The 26,544-nt window shown below is 37.3% G+C and overlaps 1 protein-coding gene across 1 annotated transcript in view; it reads left to right on the top strand.

The window, feature by feature from the left end:
- PCSK1 (proprotein convertase subtilisin/kexin type 1) overlaps positions 1-25,892 on the top strand; it is a 28,090-nt gene extending 2,198 nt beyond the window's left edge. Inside the window, exons 3-14 of the mRNA XM_021534007.4 lie at positions 3,020-3,130; positions 5,335-5,481; positions 5,931-6,007; positions 7,624-7,712; positions 11,772-11,944; positions 14,071-14,283; positions 15,417-15,517; positions 16,476-16,709; positions 17,851-18,008; positions 19,530-19,663; positions 21,269-21,430; positions 22,971-25,892. Coding sequence (XP_021389682.1) covers positions 3,020-3,130; positions 5,335-5,481; positions 5,931-6,007; positions 7,624-7,712; positions 11,772-11,944; positions 14,071-14,283; positions 15,417-15,517; positions 16,476-16,709; positions 17,851-18,008; positions 19,530-19,663; positions 21,269-21,430; positions 22,971-23,333 — 1,962 coding nt within the window. The 3' untranslated portion in view covers positions 23,334-25,892. The remainder of the gene's footprint in view (positions 1-3,019; positions 3,131-5,334; positions 5,482-5,930; positions 6,008-7,623; positions 7,713-11,771; positions 11,945-14,070; positions 14,284-15,416; positions 15,518-16,475; positions 16,710-17,850; positions 18,009-19,529; positions 19,664-21,268; positions 21,431-22,970) is intronic.
- Positions 25,893-26,544: the final 652 nt, after the last annotated feature.

Below are 26,544 nucleotides of genomic sequence, written 5' to 3' on the forward strand. Positions count from 1 at the left end.
GTAAAAATCCATAGATGCACTAAGTTTAATTAGGCCACGTCTGTGCAATTACCATGTGAATTAGGTTTGATTTAAAGTCACTGAATATTAAATTTAAAAAAAAAAAAAGAAGCAGAGATAAAGGGCTGATGTTCTGCTGGATTGGCTTCCACAACAAGCCAAAATCCCTTCTCAAAGGATCCATCACACATTCCAGACTTGTAGTCTTTTGTTACAATAATATGCCACTGCAATCAGAGAACAGGCAAACTGGAGAGGGGTCTAAGGTACAACCCACTGGTGAAGCAGACCCCCCATTTTTCTGGCTTTATTTCAGAGAGAAGCATTTCTGTTTGTAACCATAATGAAAAACTGAGGTGCATGACAAATTTAAAGAGCAGACCAGAAATCTGTCAGCCTCTCTTACAAACTATTTTCTGGGAAATGTCACAACAACAACATTTGATTTTAAGATCAGCATTGTTGCAACAATCATTGTGACAATATGAGCTGTCCAAACCATGAAGTAACCTAGTTGTCAAAACAAGCAAATTATCATATAAGGACAAATCACTTCAGAATGAGTAATCTTCTACCTGGAGGTTTTAGATGCAAATGTCAACTAGGAGGAAATATTCTGTGTGGCAAGACAGGGTGTTTGCTTTGCCTGTTTTTTTTCAAAACGGTACAGTTTCATCTCTTGCAAACGGGAACTGGTTCAACAGTTAAAATTGAAATAATCCTAACCTGGGGATGCTCAAACCTGCAGATTCACTCTAAACTAGTTCCAATTTATGCCTGCAACTATGACCATATGTCCCATGTTATGGTAGTACAATGTTCAGGATCAGAATTTTGGGTGCAGTCTCTCTCTTTTGCTGCATCAAATGAATCTGTTACACAGGGAAGAATGAGAGTGTTCAATGCATCACATTCTAAAATTGTATCCAAACAGAGTGATTGTATTATATTGCTACCAGACATTTAGATTCAAAATGCTGCAGGTGATTTGCTAAATTTACTCCAATTTTCATTTTATTTACCATCCAGTATGCAAATTAATTCTGCGAATGAGATGTAATTATGCATTATGTAAGTGTATAAACACAAACCAATCATGTAACTGTGTAGTTACACAGGGACCTTTGCTCTGAAGAGCTGCTCTTGCTCAGCAGCAGCCTACTTAAAAAGATTTAGATTCAACCTTTAAAAAGGGAGAGAAAAGGGAATCCTATTTTTGTTTGTATAACGCCTTCATGAATTTTACGGTATGTTAAGTGTGAAAGTTGTGGTAAAACTTGGCTCTAATCTGAATATTTATTTGCTTCCTATAGTATTTGTTGTAAAACAGATAAAGGCTGTGAATACATTGAAGGGATGTCATTATCTGGTTACCTAACTTCTAGTATTTATACTAGTTTCTAAGTCTGCTTTCTTTCAAGTAGATTTGAATTGAGAAATTTTTTGCTGCTTTATGTATCAGTGATTGGAGATTTGGCATGGGGCCTTCAGATTTTGCTGGAGATGGATGGCTGGAACCTCACCCAGCTGCTGAGTGACAAACATTTTCCTTGTTTGCCTGACATATGGGCTTGGGAGTTTCAGCTCATTTCCCTTCAGTGCACTTGCTCACCGTGAAAAGAAATAACAAGCATGGAAGTTGTCAACTGCTAATTGCTGTTGGGTGGTGAAGAGGTCAAGCTTTGCTGTGGGCAGGGAAGAGAGATAGAGGTAATTGCTCCAACGTGTGCACAAGTATGTATGGCCTGAGATATCAATAGAGCAGTTTAAAATACCTAAGCTTGTATGGGTATAGTCATCTTCTATGACCAAGGTTTGTAGGGGGTTTAGGACTAAATATATAGCAAGAGAATCATAAACATGTCCAATGCAGATACCATTTTAAAGGATTTATGTTCTTGTAGTGAATTTTCATTAGGCTTTCATTAGGAAATTGCATTTTAATCAAATAATACTTTTTAATCATAACTTCTGAGTCATTATTATCTCATATATGGTGATAGATGTCAGGATCATAAAGCTGCTCAATCACAGCAGATAAAAGGAACAGAATCTATTCAGAGCTTGAAAATAAAAGATTAGATCCAAGGCACGCTCCATGTAAGGCTTGTCACAGGAATTTGACAATCTTACTGAACCTGAGTATGCTTTACCTGCTTCAAATTTGAGATGAAAAGGACCAGCCATGTCTGCATCAGAGTGACCATACAAGGAACAACTAATAATGCTTTATTCCAAAAATAATGTTTTATTTCCAAAAACAGCACACAGCACAGAGAGAGGCATCATCATCAGGATTTCATCTGAACTGGGTTCAGTAATGCATTCAAGGGCCGTACACATTTAAAATACAGCCTAGTGCCTTAGAGACTGCTGTGTCTGTGCACAAAGACTGTGCAACTCATTTGATGCTTTATCAAAGCATGCTGAAGGATTTTGCCTTTCAGTTGCCTTAAGTGGAATTATGCCAGTGATGAAGTTAGTCTAATATTTGTAGCTGGCTAATTGACCACTCTTCAAAACACCACTAGCAAGGAAGTTGGAAGTCCAGCTGGTCTGTGAGTAACAGCATCATTATAATTGCTAGACTAAAGCCAGAGATAATCTTTCTTCTTTCCTTTTCACTCTCAATTGAGAGTGAATAAAAGATAAATAGAAGAAAGAAACAGGCCGTGATTTTCCTTGTTTCAGTAAGAACCACTGCTTAGATGACCTTCTAGCCATACTACATGGGTCTTTTTGGTGTAAAAACCTGCCTCTTATCATTCACAGGTGTTCCTTGTTAACTTGTACTTAACGATTTTCTGTGAATTGATTCTACAGTATTGTGATTTCACCAAGTTCTTTTTCCTAAATCTAACTGTACTACAGTTTAAATAATCCTCTCCTCTGTACTGAATGTTGCTGATTTTGCTTTAGGCACCAAAACCTCTCTGTGTGATGAAAGCCCTTATACTCCAGGTTGAGAAAGTCCCAAATTAAAGAGGTTCACTTATCATATTTTTACAAATAATTATAGGTGTCGTGGGCAGAGCAGCAGTATGAAAAAAAGCGAACTAAGCGTGCTGCTGTGAGAGACTCAGCAGAAAGCTTTTTCAACGACCCTATGTGGAATCAGCAGTGGTATCTGGTAAGAATTTGTTGCCCTGTGGAACTGGAGAAGATGGTTGTGCCACCAGCTGCACTATTTTACCAGTATCAGAGTGATTGCATGAAAGGGAATAAATGAAGAGTCCTTTTTGTTAGCATATGCTGTAAAAATGAGTGATCCTTGTGCCTAACATTTTCAGGCCATCTTTTCTCTTCTGTGGAATATCACTTCTACAGAGAGTCTAGATGTCAATTTAGCTGCTATTTAGTATGGGGGAGGGGGATGATATCACAAATTGTTAACTGTTGAAAACCACTTTAATGATAATTTTAAAATATTTGTGGTTTTCTGTGTAAGAAGTCCATTACCGTATCTGAAGCTGGCCATCTATTTCTTTATTAAAATTGGTAGTGCAGAATTCATACACCAGATGAAAACAAAAGCATCTGTATGCATGCAACAAGCACTTTCAGCCACACAGACTAGGATTTATATATTAGAGGGTCTCTAAAGCTTGCTTACATGCTCAAAATGTCAGGGAAAAAATTTCCTGAGCTCCATAGTTTCTGTCTGCGTGTGTCAATTGAGAAATACAGTTGATCACTTAGGTTTTACATGTTTTTTCCAAAAGCCTGTGTTTCCATTGTACATTCTAGTTGTACCTTCAGTCTGGGATTCATTGCTTTCACTCAGAACAGGGATGGGCTTAAATGTGGGTATAACAAATCAGAAAGAAAGGTCAAGCACAAATACTTTTCCTCACTTCATCTTAGAGAAATCATACCAAACTGTAGGCTGCTTTCCTTCATTTGAGCTAGGGAAGATAACTATAAACCCCATAGCATAAAATATTTCCATGAAAATTCCTGCAGACTTCTTTTGAACAGAAAAAATTTGTTATCTGTAAGAATTCAGCTTTTCTTTGATCCAGAATGTTTGCTTCCTTGCCCTTATCCAAAAAAGCAGGACATTTCCAAGATGTCTATATTAGACAAATACACAAACACACACATGATTCATAACAGCAGTCAGGGGAAAAAAACCTGCCAATGTTCTGCTCTCCAGGAGATTTAGTTCCTTTTCCCACCTGTTTACGGTTTTCACTATTTTTCCCTCTAGTTTTTGCATATGAAAAATAAAAACATGCTGCTTAGCCTTGCTCACAATGAACATTGAATTTTTCTGATAAAATGCATGAAAGTGTTAGACATTTTCTTCCAAAATACCAAGGTTTCTTGCCTTGTAGTGAATAACTGACTATTACCTTATTTTTATTATTTGATGGCAACAGTTTTAGCTCTATCCTGTGTACCTTCACACATCACCAGGAAAAATATTATTTGATGGATTCAAGAGAACAAAGCTTGAATTCTCAAATAATTTCCTGAATGGAAGCAGTCAGGTACAGATAGCAGAAAATGAAAGAAATTTCACCCACAAAACAAAATTATTTTCCTAAACCTTGTATTTTATGCAGTATTTCTTTGGAAACAAAGACATACAGAAAACATGCCATCAGCTAACATAACTGTGAACAGAGAAACAGAATTAGAGTGCTTCTTTTTACATCTCTGCTTTTATGGGGCCTGTAAGCATGTTTTCTAAATTTGATGTATGTACTGCTCCTCTAGCATTAGAGGGGGAAAATGATCCATTTAGGAGATAGTCTTCAAAAATATGGTGCAGAAGAGAAGGCTATTCATGATTCATACTTCCAGCTGATTTACCACAGGAACAGCAATGAGGGTAGTAAAGAGAAAATTGTGATTCAACCCAGTTTTTCCCAACCAAACTACTACCTTAATTGTTTTACCCATTAATTATTTTGCTCTGGCTAACTTTAATGTCCAAGGAGAAAATACACTTGGAGGAAATCCAGCTCACTGCAGTGCAGGCACTGTCTTGGCTCCTCATCAAATGGAAAGAACAAACATTAGCAGGTCTGATTATTAACCCAGTGTTCCAAGGTCCATGGGTGCATCTCCACCGCTTCTTTCTGTTTCTGCTGCCTACTTACCAAAAATACAAGATGTTTTTTGTTTAGGAGTGGTCTTCAGGGATATTCACGCAGTGGGGTAAATCTTTCACTCCTACAAGTGCCTGATGAAATTAATTTTTGTTTTGTATTTGCAAAATTTGAGCAAAATATACAAGTTGTGGCTGAAACTGTTTACAGCATCTTTAGAATATGACTTTGGACCTGTATAAAATGTTGATATATTTGAATTCCTTCTGTCCCACAGCAAGATACAAGAATTACTCCATCCCTGCCCAAACTGGATCTCCATGTTATTCCTGTGTGGCAGAAAGGATTCACAGGCAAGGGAGTTGTCATCACAGTCCTAGATGATGGATTGGAGTGGAATCACACTGACATCTATGCTAACTATGTAAGTTTGAGCATCAGAATGCTATGGAATAGATGAACTCCTCGTAAACTTGATAAACAGACACTCCTCCCCAGCTCATTGTTTGTTCTGTAAGTCAGCTCCTGCAGTACAAAGACTGAAATACTTGCCTTAGGCATGATTTTGAACCTGGTCTCTGTCACAGGAAGCTGAATGTCACTTAGCAATGATAGTGGGGTGGATATTTTGTTGTTTTGTTTTTCCTCCAGTTCCCAGATACATTTGCATGTAGTGGTTTAATGCTGAATTATTAAAGCTCCATGAAAAAGTTATGGAATGGTTAATAGCCATCAAATTCTACCATCTTGATTGCTGCCAATATGAGGCACATCAAGTAAATAAATACAGATTCTAGAACCTATTTTCTTAGCAATTTAGAAATGCCTTTTCTAGTATCTGAATTAATTCTGCTTCTCTTTTTTTGCATGTAGGACCCAAAGGCAAGTTATGATTTCAATGACAATGATCATGATCCCTTTCCTAGATATGACCCAACAAATGAAAACAAGTGAGTAGCTTCACAGCTGTCTTAAGAGAGCAAAACATCACAGTGTTACTTTGTGTGTTAGGAGGTACAAGTGGAGAAATTTCTGTGTAGGTGTCCTGTGGCAATATTTTTCAAGAGGAAGAATTTGTGTAACAGAATCACTGAGAATTGTACAGCTTGAAAGGGACTTCTGAAGGTCATCTGCTCAAGCAGGGAGCTCCAGAGCCTGCTGCCCAGGATGATCAGGATGGCTTTTGACCATTTCCAAGGAGGGAGAGGCCACAACCTCCCTGGGCAACCTGTGGCAGTGCTTGGTTGCCCTCAATGTAAAGAATCACTACTGGATGTTCAGAAAGAACCTTCTGTGTTCCAGTTAGCAGGAGCATTCTCCCATAACATTGATATAAACATGAGGATAAAATTCCCAGATGAAGAACTTCATAATTGTAATCTCCCTATGATGTCCTGAATTTCTTCATGTCACATGTAAGGTGCTGAGGTGTTTCTGCAAGGTGAAGGGAATAATCTATTCTTGTGTCTCTGTTTCTGGAATGATACGTCCCAAAGTGTATTTTAACTTTGATTCTCTGCTTTGCACTGGCAATTAAAAAAAAAAGTCTCTTGATGGGTCTGTCAGACCTGGGCACATCCATCATAATCCAGTTATGGATTTTGTCTGTAAGAAAGAATAACAGGAGGGATCTCTCTAGAAACTGGTACACAAAATAGTCAATTTCTTTAAAAAATTTGAATGCCACTACTCAGTACAGATAGCAAGAAATGGATGCATTAGTTCCCTGTTTTCTATCAGACCATACAGTAGCATTAACAACACAAATCATTGTATGAGCGAAAAAAAAAGAAAGATCAGTCTGACAATAATATATCCATGAATAAAACATTTGAAAAATGGCATTTCTACTTTGTTACAGTGTTATTTTAGAGAAATAAGCCATTATCCTTTTGTTATGATGTCATTATCTCTTAAATCTACATGTATTGTCTCTAATCTTTATTAATAAGTAAATAGAATTCAGCTCAGAAGCATTGAGGCATGTCATTGAATAATAATCTGTAGCATTAAATAATACAATGCTCTTACCTTGAGACTTATAGGAAGGCATTCTCTATTGAGGAATTAGAATCAGCCATGGGGGAAAAAAATGAATTGCATAGAAACTAATTTGTTACAAGAAAAAATAGCAATGGGGATACTTTAAAGGCTCACTTTCTGAAATCATAAATAAATGCAGTCATTTAGAAAATATGTATCTAAACATGTGATTAAAAAAATATTTGTATCATGGTTCTGTTTGAAGACAGCTTCTTAGCCCCATAATTTTATGCCATTATTTCACTCTACGAAAATATTGATACCTGCAGTGAGATTAAAGAAAGCATTTATCATCCCATGAAAATATTTCTTTGAGCATTAAGTAGGTAAAATTACATTTAATGAAGCTTAGGAAAAGTAAGTATTTTTTGTATCATGTAGATACAATTCAAAAGCTCTTCAATAACTGCATTACATTAATTGAAAGGAAGAATTTGAACAAATCAAGGTCCTTGACGAGTCTTTCTGTACAATACAACAATGTTGTTATGATGTGTTCTTTATTCTTGCTGTATCAATTCAGGCATGGGACACGGTGTGCAGGAGAAATTGCCATGCAAGCCAACAACAGAAAATGCGGAGTTGGGGTAGCCTACAACTCCAGGGTTGGAGGTAAGGAAGCAAAATAATTAGATGTCTAATATGAATGGAAACAAGACAGATGCTGAGTGTTGCCAGATACCATTAATCTGAAATATGAATGATTGGTCATTCTCAGAAAACATTTATCTTGCAGTATTATAAGCTTCAAAGTCCTGTCTGGCAACACGGCGGGGGGACACCTGTACATGACAGGATTTCTTTAGGGAAGCCTGGAATTTGGTTATGAATAGATAGATAGGTAGAATACCTAACAAAAACAGCAATAATATATGTGAGGATGATGATGATAACAATAATAATAAAAAAGTAGTAATCATAATGTTAAGAATATTAAGAACAATTAATAATATTAACAACAACAATGATAGCAACAACTTACAACTTACCTAGAGTTAAGACAGTATATCTTAAGGAATGAAGAACTAATTATTATTATTTATACAGGGAAGGAGAGAGATTGAGTAGAGTGAAAGTAGAAGTACACAAAATTATACCCATCAATATTTGCAGCATATTGTTTCCATTTACACAATCACATTCAAAAGGTCATGTCAGTCAAGTCTTGCAAACTGCTGTCCTTTTTGTTTCAACACCTTGCTTCCCTACTGTCACCACAAGTTAAATTTAAAAACAAGTGAAGTCTTTCTTGCCCATCAATATTTTGGTTTTTAATCAGTGACTCAATCTGTTAGATGTTTATGAAATAATAATGATGCAAATATCATTTGCAAGTTGTTTTTTAGCTCAAAGGAAGTTATTTTCGCAGTCCTTCTTTTTCCAGTTTACCCTCTTTTTCATTTTAAACTACAGGAGTGGAAATTGACACCCATAACTGTTGTTCCCACCATTTCAGCATGGTGTTTTGTCAGCTCCCAGTTACTCCACTGAGCTGTCATGGATGTCAGCTTTGCAGTTTCCCATTGCCATAATGCATTATGCTGTCATGATCTGTTTAAATAAAATATCTCACTCATAATATGAAGACGTCAGATTTTCAAAGGAAAGCAAATGGATGAAGCTGCAAAGATGTCTGAACTCCCACTGTGCCCATATTTTAAGGCTCTTGCATCTACAGAGGATGTTCCTCCACAGCTATTTGTATATGATCTGTGCTCATTTGCAAATGCAAACTACAGATCTGCGCAGGATGATTTATCTAGAAAAGGGAAATTACAGCAGGAAAAGCAGTCCAGCAATCCATATTACCCAGCAAGCAGCATGCACTTGGGTGGGGAGGAGGAAGAATGGAAAAGCTGAAAGAGATTGTAAGTTGTTAGATGTGATCAGACTGATTAACACCCAGACAGGGGGGTAAGAAAAATAAATTCAAAGAGCAGTGGAAGATAAGAGAAGTCTTCAAAATATTCAGATCAATTTGGAATGGATAAACACTGGAAGCTTGTTTGATGATCCAAGCTCTAGAAGATTCATTTCTTCAGAGGCTGTTTTTCTCTCTTTTTTTTTTTTTTCTTTTTTTTTAATCCATGAAATGACATATTGCACACTTCTACTCAACATTACTACTCAACATTAGTTCATGATGACTTCCTTAAGTGGCTATTTACTTGTAGCAGTTGCCATATTGGACAAATCCAGTGGCCCACAGCCAGTGCCTTCTCTCTTGATAGTCAGCAATATCTGCTTCAGGGAAAAGAAACCCTGGCAATGTGGAATACCTTGTTTTCCAAACACAGGTTGGTTTAACTTTGCCTTGAGGGGTGAAACAAAACATTCTGTTGATTTTTTTTCTTGTTTGTTTTCTGTGAAAGTATTGAGTTTCACAGTCCTGAATGTTCTCTCCCTTCACATCAATGCCTGGCCCTATTATGCAACATTGACCAGCCTCTCTCTCCAGTGCTTTGTGGCTGTGAATACCATGGGCTTCCCTGTGCTCTGTGTGAAGGAAAAATACTCTTAATGCCAGTTTTCAAAGTGACACCTTTAACATTCAGCTCTTGGCCTTTGTAGTGCTGAGAAATATGTATTGATCACCTCTGGTATGAATCAGTGTATGTGTATTTTCGTGCATACCTCACCATACCGCTGTGTTATGATAATTCCATGGTGCTGCCATGGAAATTAAATTATTAAGAAGCTCCATTTTACAAAGGACTGGCTGAGAGTTCGTGTTGCTAAAAATATCCCTTCTGCCAGGCAGATGTGTGTCTGAAATTACCTTGGGCTTTGCCTGCTTTTGATTTTGTGGGACTGATGATGGGAGCAAGAATAGAAAAGAGTTTATGAAAGAGGACATAATTGGAATCTGTTTACAGAAATATCACTGCAGTCATCAAATCCCTGAGATGACTTGAGCTATCAGGATTTCTGATGATCAGGAATGCAAGGCAGTGATTTTTACCTTGAGCTGTTTTCTTCAATGTGGAGTCATTGTTCTTGGGGCTTTTTGTTTGTTTTTTGTTTGTTTTTGTCTTGTTTTGTTTTCCCCTTACTACATTATTTATCTGCAGACTTGTCTTTGTCTTTTTCTGTGGGAAGTATTACTCCTCACCTTCCTACTATCTTATTATGTGTTGCAAGCTCTCACCTGGGGCTTGCAGTCACTTTCACACAGGCAGGTCTTTGCTGGCATGAGAGAATCTGGAAATTCTAAGCAAACAGAAAAAAAGAGTAATCAAACCATTCTCAGTTTAAGACAATCCTGGGTAAGTGGTGTTTTTAGTACCTGAGGCACAGGATATACCTTGGTTCTTTTCCCAGCTTTGTGAGTGATAGTGGAGCAGCTGTGGCAGAGCGGATTAACTCCTTTGTCTGATTTTAGCACTAATGAATATGAAATAATAAAGCTCATCTTTATCTCGGAGGTATTAGGAGTATTAAGAGGTCAGCCATTCAGGAAAGGAATTATGCTTGCAGTCTTTTTTTCCCTGCTTGATAGCATAAAAAAAAAGAACAAGACACAGAGCTGCAAGGGTGAGGTTGAAGGTTTTTTTTGTTGTTGGGTATGTTTTTTTCTTTTTTTGATAGAATGACTACATTTTGCCTGCTGTGCTTTGGCAAAATCCCCTGTTTTGTGGAAAATACTAGAAAATGAGTAGTCATAATTCACCAACTGCCAGCAATGGTGCAGCTGCTGTAGTACTAACCTGCCAAATCCAAGGGAACCCAGACATTTTTATTGCTTGTAAACACAGGCTGAATCCTGACTGAGGTGACTCTAACATTGCTGCTTTTGCTGTAAGAGCAATGCCACAGTGGGCATTTTGCCAGATTTCTGCTTTTTTTGCTGTCTTCCAGCACTGGACAGTGGTAGCAGCCCCACTGTAGAGATGTGGCTTTGCACAGCAAAGGATCCAGTGCAGATGAACAACTGCCTGCACCTGAATTTTAAGTACCACTGCATTCAGGCTTGCTCTGAAGGAGATTATATCATGCAGCTCCTAATAAATTGTTAATGACTAGATATCTCTGGATTGCTCACAGCAGAAAAAAAATGAGGCAGTAGAAAAACAGTGAGATATTTTTCTATCGTAGAGATTGAAGAGCTGGTGAAATTGCAATGTCACAGAGACAGCAAAACCTTTAATGGCTGTTAGGGATAAGTGCTTTGGTCAGAACATTCTGAACTACATCTTTGAACTAAAACTCTTAGAACTCTTACAGATAAAAGTAATATTGGTAAAACCTATTTAATTTCAGTGGCATTTTAGCAGTTGGAGAAGTCTTTGTTGCAGATTTAAGAGAGAAGAAGGAGGAAGAAAGAGCATGTAATAGGAAAGAAACAGGAACAGTAAGCAAGACATCTTCTTTGGTCTCTGTAGAAGGAGAGAAAAAAGTAAATAGGAGGCTAAGAAGATTTTAAGAGTTTTTTTGGGTTGTTTTTTTTTTTTTTTTTTTTTTGTAGAGAAACACTGAGCTTTGCAAATAAAGTCTAACTGTACTGTTTTACACTGACAGGAGCTGTCCTCAATACTTTTTACATGAACAGCAGTCGGCTGTGGTTGCAGTACTTATGGCTTAATTTTACTGGAAACATTAAACCCAGTTAACTAAGACAAGGAGGAGGGAACAGAAAGTAAATCCAACTTCTTTTTTTTTTTTCCTTTGAAGGTATACGAATGCTGGATGGAATAGTCACTGATGCTATTGAGGCCAGTTCCATCGGTTTCAATCCAGAACATGTGGATATTTACAGTGCAAGCTGGGGCCCCAATGACGATGGTAAAACTGTGGAGGGACCCGGGAGACTGGCACAGAAGGCTTTTGAGTATGGGATAAACCAGGTACTATACTTCAGGGAAAAATAAAGCAAAAAATTTGGCAGAGAAGAGAGTTTTAAAATGGTTGATACCAGAAAAGAAATTAAAATGGTTTGTGCTGTCTTTGCTCAAATATATTTGAATGGACACAATGTATTTTAATAGTACAGATAAGAGAAATTTCCAGCCAGAAAGGACTTTTGAGAAAACAACATTAGGCTTTCTAAACTAGGTTTTAGTTGCTAATATCCATGGATAAGCTTTTTTTTATGTCCTTAATTTTGCTGCCTTCATCTCACCCTACACCCACCCTTCTCTGCTGCTTGTTTTACACTGAACAGTAATTTGATTTTTGTACTGAAAGCCCATAAAATTTAATACAAAATTCCTGCTTCATGAATATTTTGCTACGTGAAATAGTGATGCATTTTAGCACCCTGTGGATGAGCTTGTATTGTACTAATTGCATTAATTTATAAATTGGTGCATGTCATGATCCAATTAAAATGAAAATAGTTCCAATGCATGATGAGGAGTACTGGGAGAAATATTTTATGAGTTTCTTTTTTTCATGTCAGACTTTTTGGATCTGTTGGGTGATAAATAGGGTGCAAACTGAGACCTGCCGTGAATTTATTAGTAAACTATTCTAGCTCTTGCCAGTGAGGTGAAAAGATATCTAAAGATGGACAGGTACTAATAAAGAGAGGAACACAATCATAGAGGGGAGAATAGAGAAATAGCTTGAAGGACAAGCAAACATAAAATATTGGATAAAGGGCAATTAACATCAGTAGGCAGAGGGAAAAAAGGACAGAATAATTTAAATGCTGACAGCTGACAAAGATACTCTGAGAGAATGATTGAGACAAATGAGAGAGCTTGTAACAGGTTATATACCCATAGGTAGGTAGCAAGGGCAGAGGAGGAATTAAAGGTGAAAATTAGGCAACAAATATTAATTGGTTTTACTCTGAAAAAGCAGGTTCTTTGGTGGCGAATGTATCCTTTTCCCCCAGCTTGTTTTCTTTCTAATGGGGAACAAATTTACCCATTTGTCTCTCAGGATTCAAAGATTCCTTTTGCAAAGGTCTGTCTGGTTTCCATTCTGCTCAAAGTCAGCCAGTGCTGGGATTGACAATGGCTCTAATCCTTGGATCCTTCACTGCTGCCCTGGTGAAGCACCTGAGCACAGGCTTAACCTGAAGAACCAAGGAAGTGTTACCATCACTCTAAGTGAAATCAGAGCAGGTGCTGGGATACACCAGTGCTCTTCTGGGCTGCAGAAATGCAGTCTCAAAGATACTTTGTTCTCACAGATACTATATCATTTTCTGTAGTGGATGTGGCTTGTCTTTCTGAATTTAAAACTTGTATCACAGAGTACATCTTATTTCTCTTTGTTTTTTATGTTTTAAGTGCTGCAAATATAATTTGCATAAATAACTTCAAATCTAACCTGAGTGGAATGAAAAAAAAAAAATGTATTCCAGCTGCTGTGGATTATTAAATGTGCATATAGTAATAATGAACAACACATGAAATTCTGTTTGTCACATGTAATATATATTTTTCCTCTGAAGAGCAAGTAGAGCTCAAGACTGCATAGTGATGCATGTTTCCTCCATGATAGTTGTCATGTGTTATGCCTGGAGGCTGGTGATGCTGATCCCCATATCTGTGAGTGAAGGGAGGATTTTCAGTGTGTCTATCACTTATACTCCTAACCCATACTTCTGTGAGTACAGGAAAGGAAAATTAAATAACCCCTAATAGGCTTGCCAATTTGTTTTAAGGCATTTTTTTTTTAGAAATGGTAAGGCTCAAAGAGCAGCATGTGGAAAAATTTACTCATTGAACACAGACTCTGTTTTTAACTTGAAAATCTGAGGAAAGCTGTTGTATCAGGCAACTGAACCAAGTAAGCGAGATTAAGAGTTGTGCTATAGGGTGAGCAGTGGGATGTTGCAAACAGCTGGTTTATTCTGTCTCTGTCTTCTTCAGTGCTTATGGAAATTGCTTCTCTTCCATGTTTACTATATTAGGCCTTTTAGGGAAAGAAGCTGTTAAGGATATATTGTGAAATTTGAAATCTTTCTGATAAGTATCCTTTTTTTTAAATTTTTTTTTTTTTAATTTTTTATCCCTAGGGTCGAAATGGGAAAGGCTCCATTTTCGTATGGGCTTCAGGGAATGGAGGTCGCCAGGGTGACAACTGTGACTGTGATGGTTACACTGATAGCATCTACACTATCTCCATTAGCAGTGCATCTCAGCAAGGGCTTTCTCCCTGGTATGCAGAGAAGTGCTCTTCAACTCTGGCCACAGCTTACAGCAGCGGGGATTATACTGACCAAAGAATTGTAAGTTGCTTTTACCAGTTTCAGAACTAATACAAAGGTATGATCTATGCAAATAATAAACAAAACCTGTTAAATGCTTGGCTTTGAGTGCCTTTGTGTTATGTGCTTAGTGCTTTTCTCTGGAAAATTTAAGGGATTTGGAATCCAAAAAGTGATTACAAATCACTTTTGATTTTGATCCTCTGTTTTTCTACCCTAAAGCAATGGTTAAACAAAATCATTTTGTCGATGCAGTTAAATCAACATGCTGAAATTGTCTGTGGTTTGTGAGCAGTTTGTGTATGAAAGTGGTCTCTGCATGGTTTGATATGCCACTATTCTTCACAAAGGGCAAATGAAGAGAAATTCAGAATAAAAAGAAAACCTGTGATGTCAGGGCACTGTTACACCTTGTCATTACATTTTTTAAGACAAGAGACAGCAACAACAATGCCTCTAAACCTTCTAAACTTGGCAAGCAGGCATACCAGTCTGTGTGCCCACCTTAATTGTGCTGAAGAATATTGCTGTGGCACAATAATGTTGAAATACTTGTAATTTCTGTCCAACCCTGGTAATTTTACTATATTGATGGGGATTAAAACAGCGTCATTCCAAGTTAGCTTGGAGATCAGTCCTTACTATGTGGCTTCTCTTTATAGTAAAGATTTAGATAAATGAGCTGATGAGTTTGGTGTTTATTCATTGCAAATTATAGTTCTTCTGCTGAAGAGGGAGCAGAACACCAATGCTAATCCTATGAGTAATTTCCTAGTAAGCAGTAATTTTGAATGTTCTAGGCCCAACACAATGATCTGTTTTCATGAATCACCAATAAGCCTGAAACACTTATTGTGAAACCTTTAGACTAAAATAAGATATTCAGAGTGGGAGTATTTTGTTCCAACAAAAAAACGTTTTGATACTAAAATTATAGTTGAAGCAAAAGGAGTGGATTGAGAGAGATTTAAACACTCATCATTTCTTCTGCTGGTGATGAGTATATTAATATGCACCAAGTAAGGGACACATAGTTACATTTGTGACATTTGTGAGTGTGGACATAACAATATTTACAACTGTGTATGCCTTTTTTTTTTTTTTTTTTTCTTTTTCTTTTTCTCTTTTTTTTTTTTTTTTTTTTTTACTGTCAGACAAGTGTTGATCTTCACAATGAATGCACAGAAACTCACACAGGGACCTCTGCATCCGCACCTCTGGCAGCAGGAATTTTTGCTCTGGCGCTGGAAGCAAAGTAAGATGTCACCACCATGACCTTTGAAACTTCTTTCTCTCAACCACCCCACTGCCTGTTTGAAGAGGCTCTAACTCATAGTGCAGCTCCACTTTTGTCAGTCAGACTTACACAGGCTGATGACTAAAAAAATAAGCAGCTACTTGCCCCAACACCTTCCCAGAAAAGCAGAACCCATGTGAATAAATCATGATGACTGAAGAGTATTTTGTGCATTGGCAACAGCATCTACTGATTTCTGGTCAGATGCACTTAAAAGTGAGGGTGAACCTGGATTCAGGAAAATGTGATTTCGAGACAATAGGCTCCAGGAGTTTAAACTAAGCCTCAGCCAATTTACAGAAGAATTTCTGCCAGTGATAAGGTATAAAAGAGAAGGTGCCCAAGCTTGTCTGTCAGAGCAGGCAGGGAGCAGCCAGGTTTGGATCCTGTAGGGCAGGTAGTCAGATTTTAGGCTTTGGGGAAGCTAAGAAAGGACAGGACATTGACTTTTTTCAGAGAAAGCACTTTAGGCAGTAGTGAATAGGTTTAATGCTTGTATGGTGTAGATTCAGCTAAATTTTCTACTTCACACCCCTTTGGTGACATGAGCCTATATTACATACTATAAATTAAAAAGTAGATATTTTAAATGGCAGAGTGAGTCACAGATAAAATCAAATAGGCCGTTTTCAAAGTCCAGATCCAAAAATCTGTGTGGGAAACTCTAATATTGCTATATTTAAATGCCTGAATTTTTTTGGAGTATTGGACTCTACTCTTGCTAGACACCTTTTCTTCATGGACACAGAAATCTTGTCTGCCCAGAGAAGCATTGTGAGGATAAGTGCAACATGCTCTGTGTTATAAAACAGTGAGATGCCATATGCATTCAAAGCACGTTCTGTTTCAGTCTAGTAATTGATAGAAAAATGATAGATAGCGCTGAAAAAACTAATCAGGAACATTTTCCAAACAGCCCGGATCTAACATGGAGGGATATGCAGCACTTGGTAGTGTGGACCTCAGAATATGATCCACTGGCTGGAAATCCAGGATGGAAAAAAAATGGAGCAGGCCTGATGGTCAACAGCAGATTTGGGTTTGGACTACTCAATGCCAATGCCTTGGTGGATTTAGCTGATCCCAAGAGATGGAAAAGTGTACCAGAAAAGAGAGAGTGTATTGTCAAAGACAAGAACTTTGAACCCAGGTAAGGATTTGCATTACCAGTTACTAAGTTAGTGCCTATTGTAATAAAGCCTGAAGGATCATATTCTTCACAGATTGCTCTGAATGAGAATAAGTGACTTCTTTTCATTCATTTAGATTTGCCAGAATGTATTCCTCACAGGCAGCCAAGCAGCATTGCTTCTTGGTTTGTTTTTTTAGTGAAAGACTGTTGGAAATCACTTGCATGAAGCCTTAACAAAGACTAGGATTATTATATCTGCTTGTGCATAAAGAATGATACTGTGAGGCTGAGGCCAGTCAAGAAGGATGTGAATTTTTAGACAACCATCAGAAGATAGACTAAAAGATACTGAGGTCTCACAAAGATTTTTAAAAAATAAAAGTGTCTGTAACGGGTCTTAGAAATTCTTCTCCTGTGACAGGCTTGTATATGTTGAAACCAGGGTGATGTATTGAGCTTTAGTAATGTCTGTAATATTTTCTTATGAAACAAAACTGTCTCAAAGGTTCACTGGAAAATCTTATCAGCCACGTGCCAACAGCACACTGAGTCTGAACAGACAGATTCATTATCATTAGTCACTGAGCCGATTAATCAATAAGGATATCTAGATGCTTTTTATCTCTACATGTTCACATACATATTTTTATCCAGAAAAAAATATCTATTGCAAAGGCTGAAATGATACCATGTGAATGCAACAAAGGTCTGTACAGATATCTGTTGCAATGTTTCAGAGAGTCACTGCTTGGTAATATTATTATTTATGCTATTTTACTATCAAATTGTTTTTATGGACTCTGTCTATTTCACAGAATGTTGACCCACTACTGATGTATGCCACACTTGCTCTTTATGTATTTTTATTGTAGTCCTGTATGTTGCATTATGAAAACAAAGATCCCATGATACTGAGCTTAGAATTATTTGTGTGGAGCTTTAGATACCCATTCTATTTGGAAGTAAAGGGAACTGTGCAGAGAATGCTATGCAGAATCTCTCTCTGTGCAGATCATGAACAGCAGACATTACCTTTTTTTGTTGAGCTGGTATTGAGTCTTCCTTTCTCATCATTCTGAAATGGCTGTTAAATGTGTCATTCACGACCCAGAATCAAGAGTTCCTGTGGGTAATCAAAGAACTACTTCAATTTTGACAGATTATTAAGAGCAAATGAAGAAGTCATTATTGAAATTCCCACAAAAGCCTGCAAGGGTCAAGAGAACTCCATTGCATCTCTGGAGCACGTGCAGCTTGAGGCAACGATTGAGTATTCCCGTAGAGGTGATCTCCATGTCACTCTGGTTTCTCCATCAGGTACAGGAGGCAAACACACATTTTGTTTGTTTGCTGTAGTGTGTAACATTTACTTCATGAAAATAAATGTGGTTTTCAGTGGTTAAAGAGAGCTAAATATATCATTGGACAAGTCCAGTGAGGATGAAGCATCCAGGAGCTATAGAGACCCCTCTTCAACCTTCACCTGTTCTGGGTTCTTTTTGTGGAAGGAGATTTGAAAATCATACTTCAGAAAATGAAGGCACAGAATATTTTCACAGAGGCAAGTGGACCTATGAAACCTCAGGGCTCCTGATAGACAATGGATTATAGATCAATAATTCTTATCAGACTTCCTGTAATTTAGCAGACTAATGGAAAAACTGAGGATATCTGATTCCTCAGGTTTCATTTCATGCATCTCCCCATTGGTATATTTAAAAAAAAACCAAAGTGTTTCTGTTAGGTACCTTAGTACAACTGTATTAAATGAGCTAGAATATGGCAAGCTGTCTTGGCAATGTCTTGAAACAACACAAAAAAAAAGCCCAACCAACCAAAACAAAACAAAAACAAAACCAAACAAACAAAAAACCCCAAACAAAAAACCAACCAAACAAAAAAGATTAAAAATATTATGAACAACTAAGAGTAAAGTCTGTTAGATCAACTGACATTAAAAGGAAAAAAAAAAAGACAAGCTTTCACATACGAATTTATATATCAAGCTGATCTAATTTCTTCTGTTTCTAGGTAGCAATCATCAAGTACTGCTGCCTCCACTGCATTAGCATTTTGTTTTCATGGTTAAATTGTTTTTCCATTGTTTCTTGCTGCTTTTCTACTTTCCTGCAAAGCATTAGTAGGAAATGTATGTCATTCCTTTTCTATATTTATGGTGTTACCTTTAAATATATTTATAAATAGTGACAAGGCTCCTTGGGGCTTCACTGCTCTTTATTATATAAATATTGCTCCCTTGCTTTTTTCCTTATACATAAACACGCCAAACAAATTTCCTCCTGTGCAGCAGAACCTCTTTTGCTGCAGAAATTCTTTGTGAGCTGCAGCATTTTTGTAATAATAACAATGCAAATGCATTTTTTTTCACCCTGTTGGAGGACCAGGCTGTGACAATATATATCCACTCACCAAAAAAAACCCCAAACTAGTGATGAAATAATAAACTTGTGGTTTCATAATACTGCATGAGTTTTACCTTCAAAACCTCCATTTCAGAAGTTTCTTGAACAGCTCATAGGTGGGAAAGACTGGTTGTGCCTGACATCTTCTCCTTATGCTTTTTTTACGTGCATTCACTACCTTTTCATGCCAGAGATAGAGCACTGAACAAGATGTACCTTCTTGGTGTGACCTGACAGCTTGTGCACTCCTAAGCACTGCTGTAAAAATAATCACAGGAACCACTGCTAAAGGAGGCACTGCTGAACAGTTTATTTTCCAGGCCACCTCTGCTCTAGGCAGTGTGCAAGCTGACAAACATGAAAAGTAGGAAGAGGCAGTGCATGGACAATCAATGTTGATCTTGAACCCACACAGGGACCAGCACTGTCTTACTGGCTGAGAGAGAGAGAGACAAATCTCCCAATGGCTTCAAGAACTGGGACTTCATGTCTGTCCACACATGGGGGGAAAATCCAGAAGGCACCTGGATTTTAAGAATTACTGATATGGTGAGTATGCCATATGCTAACTAGCTGTGTTTGGGAGCTAACACAGATTAAATGATCACTCATCACTACAAAGCACATTGAGTAATGAGCCTGCTCATTAAGCAAGCTAAATTAGGAGTTATTTAAGATATCCAGATGTGTTAAGGATTAAAGAAAAAAGGAAGGGTCAGATTTTTGTGTTCTTTACCTACATGCAAATCATCATTCTCATTTCACTGGCATGTATCTGTCAAAAAAATTTCAGGCCTGTGTTTTTCAGACACATGTCACCAAAATTATCACTTGATACAATTTTCTGTGATTCTTGGATTGAAATATGAAACCAAATTAACATATGGTTAACTAGAAATTCTTTTTTGCAGAAAAGAACTCAGCATGGATCTAGTCTTCTTTTGGTCTATGTGCAGTGTTCATTAACTGAGAACCTTTTGAATTAATGATTTTTTGGGGGATCTCAGCAACCTATTCTGATGTACACATTTCTCTAATTTCTTGTTGAGAGTATATAGTGCTGAGCAACATTTAAGGATTAAAGCTAAGTAGCCTACAGATAAAAAATAAATCACTTTACTAAAGCCACCTGGGGATACAGATTACAAGAGCAAGACACCAGAATTAAGCTGCTTGATAGGCAACTGAAAAATAATTCCTTTCAAAGAGAGAGTGATCAAGCTCACTCATCTCATTGAAGTTGTCTGTTAATAAGCTTGTCCTTAGGGGTCAGAATTTGCCAAAAACTGAAAGCTTCCTGTTAGACACTGAGCCTTCAGCCCCTATTGGCCTCAATTGTAAACAGGAGGGTATTGCAAAGAGCTGAGCAGATGGACAAGGCACCAGGAGTAAATATTACTATCGGCAATGTAGTGTTAATTCTGAAGGCTTATAGATAGCCCCATGGTTACAGATATCCTGCTCTTTGAAAGTATTTTTATGAAACAAAGTTAAGAGGATTTTGTTTGCAAATTAGTTCTCATTTCAAGTGAGAATTTCCTGAAATTTACAATAATGCAAGATTTTTGTCCTCCTTGTATAATACACTCTTTCCTCACCTTGTAGGGTTTTGTGTTCTCTGTATTGTCTCTTCCACTTTCTACTTCCACACTACTTCTATTTGTACTGCCACCAAAATTTATAAATAAACATTTGCTGCTTTCTTCCACACACTGTATTTCAGATTGCTGTTTTACAATAGATAAATGACAAAGAATAGTATTTCACATTATCATTTCCAATGGTAACTTTTATAAGGAAATTATCAAGAAATGGCCTAGTGAGCAAGTTTTAAAAATACAAAATATTACTTCAGTAGCTTCTATCATTCTGTGTTATGACAAAATTCCACTGATGCTTACATGATGAATTAATAATTATTTTACATCACAATGTGAATATTTTGAGTGGTTAAGCTATTGTATTAAATCCCACATTCTAATATACTCTGTCTGTACTACATCTGGAGGTTTTGTGCTTATGAATCATACTCTCTAGGTAGGTATTGAAAGCCTGATAATCTGCTTTGGTCTCTCCTGTGTACTTTTCATTCAAGTGTCTCTTTTGCTCTTTTATGTCCTGAGAGCCTTTTCTGATGCCACGCTTGTTTTTCAGTCCAGACGAATACAAAATGAGGGGAGGATTGTAAACTGGAAATTGATTTTGCATGGCACTGCTACTCAGCCTGAACACATGAAGCAGCCACGTGTGTATACATCCTACAATGCTGTGCAGAATGACAGAAGAGGAGTGGAGAAGATGACTGATCTTGTAGAGGTAAAGTTATATTACATTTATTCCTTACATGTTTTTCAGTTTGTGGTGTTTTTTTTGTTTGTTTTTTGTTTTTTGTTTGTTTGTTTGTTTGCTTGTTTTTTGGTTGGTTATTTTTTCTGGCCTAGTAAGAAGACACATATTTCTTTTGCATTAATTTCATCTAACTCCTGATTGTTTTTGAGTGTATATTGTAATTTTTACCCATGTCAACAACTGATATTTTTATTAGTTTCTATTTCAAATTGCAAAATATAAAGGGGTTTAGGATGACAACAGGAAATTGCTCCTAAAGCAAAGAACTCTGTGGCTAATGCAGTTGAGTGGTGGAAGGAGGGAGGAAGACACCTCTGACAGACACACTAAATTCATGTAATTCTACCAAGAATGAGTGTCACATTCTAAAGGAACTTAGCCTGCTGGAGTGTTTCCAGTGAATTTGCAAGGAATTTCCGGACCAAAGGGCTTGACAAAAGTCAGGGATTCACTGATTCAAGAGGTTTGGCTCAGTGGATTTGTTGTTGCCATATCCTTTAGCACCCCTGTTTTACCCTACAAATAACAGTGCTCTAAAAATACAAGGCAGGGTGACCCTGGGTTTCAGGATGCACAGGATGGTAGTAATGCACATTTTCATAGTGCTTGATTACGTCAACAGCATCAGAAAATAATCCCATCACATCAAATTGTCTCCCCATTAAGTAATTAGGACATCCATAAAGCACAGATAGTTTAACCTTCCTCACACAGGTTATGAAAGGTGGGTGTGATAATGGTCTCTAAATCCATTCCATACATGTTGCCAGGTCTGGCAGCCACAGCCAAGAAAACAAATTTGAAGAAAGTAAAAGTGGATTCAGCAGGTGCTGAAGGAGAAAATGGGTGGACATGGTAAAAAACCACATGAAGATAAAATGACTGTTCAGTTATAAATACAGTTCTAGGTTGAACGAGGGAGCTCTGCAGCCATATACTAGTATTGAAATAAGATCACGCCTCTCACTAACTGGTCTGTGAACTTATACTTTGGATTAGTCTTCCAAGGTCTCCTAGGTATGTGTTATGACCACCCATTACCCATACTTCACTGTCTTTTTCTCAGGTGAGATCACCTACAGAGAAGGTTTCATGGAAACACTGGTTCCATCCTTTTCCTAAGAGTACAAGGCACAATCAGAGCTGCCATCACCATTGCATACATGTTTCCCTCGTTTAGAGTGCTATGTCCTGTGGCACAACCAGAAATATCTCTTAAGACTGGGACAAATACTGGTATAAAATGATGTGTTGTCTCCTGCCAATGTCGAATCTGAATTTATAACTGCCTATATTGTGGGAGGATTTGATATTTATACAGTGCAGTCCTTTCAAAAGTTTGATTTGGTTGATAATACTCTGCTTGTTTTCTAGATGCCCAACAGGCTCCTGAATGAAAAAATGACATTTTCCCACACATAGATGGAGATAACTGACCAGAGCAAGCCTTAATCCAGTCAGTCTTTCATTGACACCTGACCTTTTTTCATGCTAATCTGTATTCTAGGACCATACCACCCTGGAGAGCCTAAGTGAAAAACCCAAGGCCACACAAGACACCAGCAGCAGCAGTGACAAAGCAGAAGATAAAATCCCATCAGAAGCCATGCTGCATTTACTGCAAAGTGCTTTTAGCAGACAGATGGATCCGAAGCAACCACCAAAGAAGACCACAAGTGAGAAGTTAAACATTCCCTATGAACACTTCTATCAAGCCCTCAAAAAATTGAACAAGCCCTCCCAGTTAAGAGGCTCAGAAGAAAGTCTGTACAGTGACTACGTTGATCTTTTTTACAATGCCAAACCTTACAAGCATAGAGATGATAGACTGCTGCAAGCATTGGTTGATATCATAAATGAAGGAAATTAACTGTAGGGTATGGCACTGAGTTGGAAATATTTGTTCTCCCCACCTGTAGTTTTTTTTCCAAAGTCTATGTATGCTCTAGTTGTGTGATTGCTGCTTTGATTGCTTCATATTTAATACAAATATCAAGGAAGGGAAAAAACGGGTGTGAGGGGATAAGACAGGAAAATTACACTTTTTAGTATTATCTTTTTTCAAAACCTTTCTCCAGAGTAGATTTGCCCCCTCAGGCATGAAATGCAATAGTATTCCCCTGAAAAAACCCTTATACTCTATTTTAAACAATTTTTGCATTACTTATTTTTCCACCCTTTTCACTTAAGCATGCAGTAGGATTCAAAACCTGAATTACCAAGCAGTTTTGAACCAAACTGCCAAAGCTATGGGGATATATTCTCATCCATGGATTTGTCATGAATATTGCAGTCTTTGTTATATTTGTCGTTTATTCTGATTTAGTATTTGCATCCAGTACTGCTTCCGTCATAGGTGTTTTGTTCCTTCTCCAAACAATGCTCCCTTGCCCTTCTGTTCTCCTGGGAGGCTGGGGTTGGACTGGGGCATCAGTGAACACTGATGAAGTTATTCACAATTTAGACTACAGACATAAACACAAAAGAGCCCCCACTGAGACATCCCAGACCATGGGATGGCATTTTCTCCAGCAGACCTGGAACTTTCCCAAGTGAAGTGCCTGAATTATGAGCCTGGTCTTTCTAGGCCATATATGTTTAATGAGGACAGTCTCACTTCAGAGCACTTGTCATTCTTTTCACCAGTTATGAATCACCTGATGGAGTATTGATCGATTTGTGTCAATTATGTGAGCTTTGGGCTCCAACCTCCTACCTGTAGAGCCTCAGTTAGGTCTCCAAAGTAGTACAAAGCTGCCTTTTGAGATGCCTACATCTGCAAGTAGCCAGGCCAAGTGGAACAGAAAGGCTAGCTGTTGCAGAAAAGTCCACCCAAAGACTGTAAAATTCCTAAAATATCTAGGAAGAAAAGGCAAAATTATCTAAGATTAAAAAAAAAAAAAATACCCTGAGAAGGGTGAGCATGGAATGTGGAGTGGGAAGAAGAGGTTGAGGCAGAGGTGGCTGTCAGAAAGCAACTAGGGTGAGTAGGCCCCTAACATAAGTAGGGGTCAAAATTATATATTATTTTGCTTCTAATTATTGGAAAAAAAAAACACCAAAACAACATGTTGGATGATCAGAAAAGCTAGGGGATCTAGAACAAGGAAATGAAGATTCCCAGGGGATAATTATTGAAGTGATAAAGAAAACCCAAAAACCTGACGCTTTTTACTTTTCTTCCTCTTGACTACTATTGAAATGTGTTTTGCAGACTCTCTAGAAATATTTGATTAGATTATTTTTCACTGTCTATTCTTTAAAATTATGCAAGTGTCTCTAAGACAGGAATTTTACATTTTGCTCATAATCCATCAGTTCAAACAAAAGTTTTTCAAACTTCACACTAAATCCTGTAATTTAAAGGTAAACCTACTAATTGTAACTAAATAAGTCTTCTGTGGAAAAAAGGACTTCTCTAAAGACAATCTTAAAATTTTTCTTACCAAACATAAGATTTAAAAAAACATTCTTTGTGATGGCTTCATGCCTTTCTTCAGTTTAGCCTGCCTTTTTGCCAGTTTTAAGGTTTCTTTAATATTCTTCTAGTCAGCAGTTGAAGGATAATATCTCTGCTGTTGAATGCCACTTGTACTGACTCGTCCCCTCTCCACTAAGAAAATTGCTTAGGAAGAGAAGTCATTAAAAAAAAAATCCTGCAAGTGGTCCAGATCAGAAAGCTTTCCCTTTGCTGTCCTTTCTACGTAACAGCTTTCTGACAATGCATAACTAATGAACAAGCAAACCATGAAAATTTCTAATTGCTGCTATTACAGAATGAGAGCACTTATTTTCACTAATGTTTAAATTTCAGAATAGAATATGGCAAGGTAAGAGCCACTTTTAGTCCTGTGTAATGAAGCTTAGAGGCTGGTTCCCTCAGATAACAACAAATTTAACCAGTCCTCATTCAGGTATATTACAGTGAGAAAAGTACTAACAACACTCCATCAGGCCTTGAAAGAAATGTTCAGGTTAAAAGGGTGGGAATCAAAAGACCCTCCTTTGTTTAAGATCAGTTCCTATGCTGTAGCCAAAGTTTCAACAGATGACAAGTTTAAAATCTCTCTTTTGAATGTTTCCAACCCAGATCAGCTTGTACAGGAGTAAACTATTTTTATTGTTAGTCTTTCCTTGGTGCCTGTGTGGGTTTTGTGAAAAATGTAAAAGTAAAAAAAAGTTTTCTCTCAGAATTTCAAATTATATTTTCGTTACAGGTATTTATAATATAGCAAAGATTTTATTGAACAGACAGAATTTTAAAAGGCATAATAAATTATATTGAAGAACCAGACTTTTTCTTGAGAAAGAGACAATTTCATCCAATAAACGTATTTTTTAAAAGGCATGTTACAACAGCAACTGCAACATGTATGTGATGTGATGTTAAAATTTGTCTACTAGTAGCATAATACAGTGTGTTAGCAGAGCTCAGTGTGTGGTCTTAACATTTGTAAAGAAAACAGTAAGATAAAGTCAAGTTCTTGAGTTAAAAGGAAAAGGGAAATTGAGTTTAGAATGAAAAATAATGGCTTGGGGAAATAATCAGGATTGGGTGGAAAGAAATGTGGAATATATTGAAAATGAGGGCTTTCAAGGGATCTCTTCAGCAGTAATACTCACTTGTTTCCTTCTCACAACAGCAGCCAAGTAGGGTTTGCTGTGGACATCACTGACAGCAGCACTGTCTGTAATTCAGACAGTTAAAAGAATTCTGCCTATTTAGTACACAGATGTGTGTGTCAGAGGCACTAACATGAAGTAATGAAGCAAAAAGAGTCAGGGGATCAAGGTAAACACATGGGTCTTCACTTCCTTGCATGAAAACAGTTGAAATAATTGTTGTTCCCTCCACCACTACTCACATTTCAAGACAGCAGAGAAACAAGCCCTTAAGCCCTTGTACAGTGAACATAGTGTAACCAACTAGATCTCAATGACAAAATCTGCTTTGTCAAATGCCCTAAGGATAAATAAAACACTCTTAATGTGTTTTCAATGGATACATTCCTTTATAAGAAATACTTACGTTAAATGTACACAGAAAATGGATTTCTGAAGAAAACAGAGAAATCTAAGCC

The sequence above is a fragment of the Lonchura striata genome, chromosome Z (genome assembly GCF_050655825.1).
Source record: "Lonchura striata isolate lonStrDom1 chromosome Z, ASM5065582v1, whole genome shotgun sequence".
NCBI lineage: Eukaryota > Metazoa > Chordata > Aves > Passeriformes > Estrildidae > Lonchura > Lonchura striata.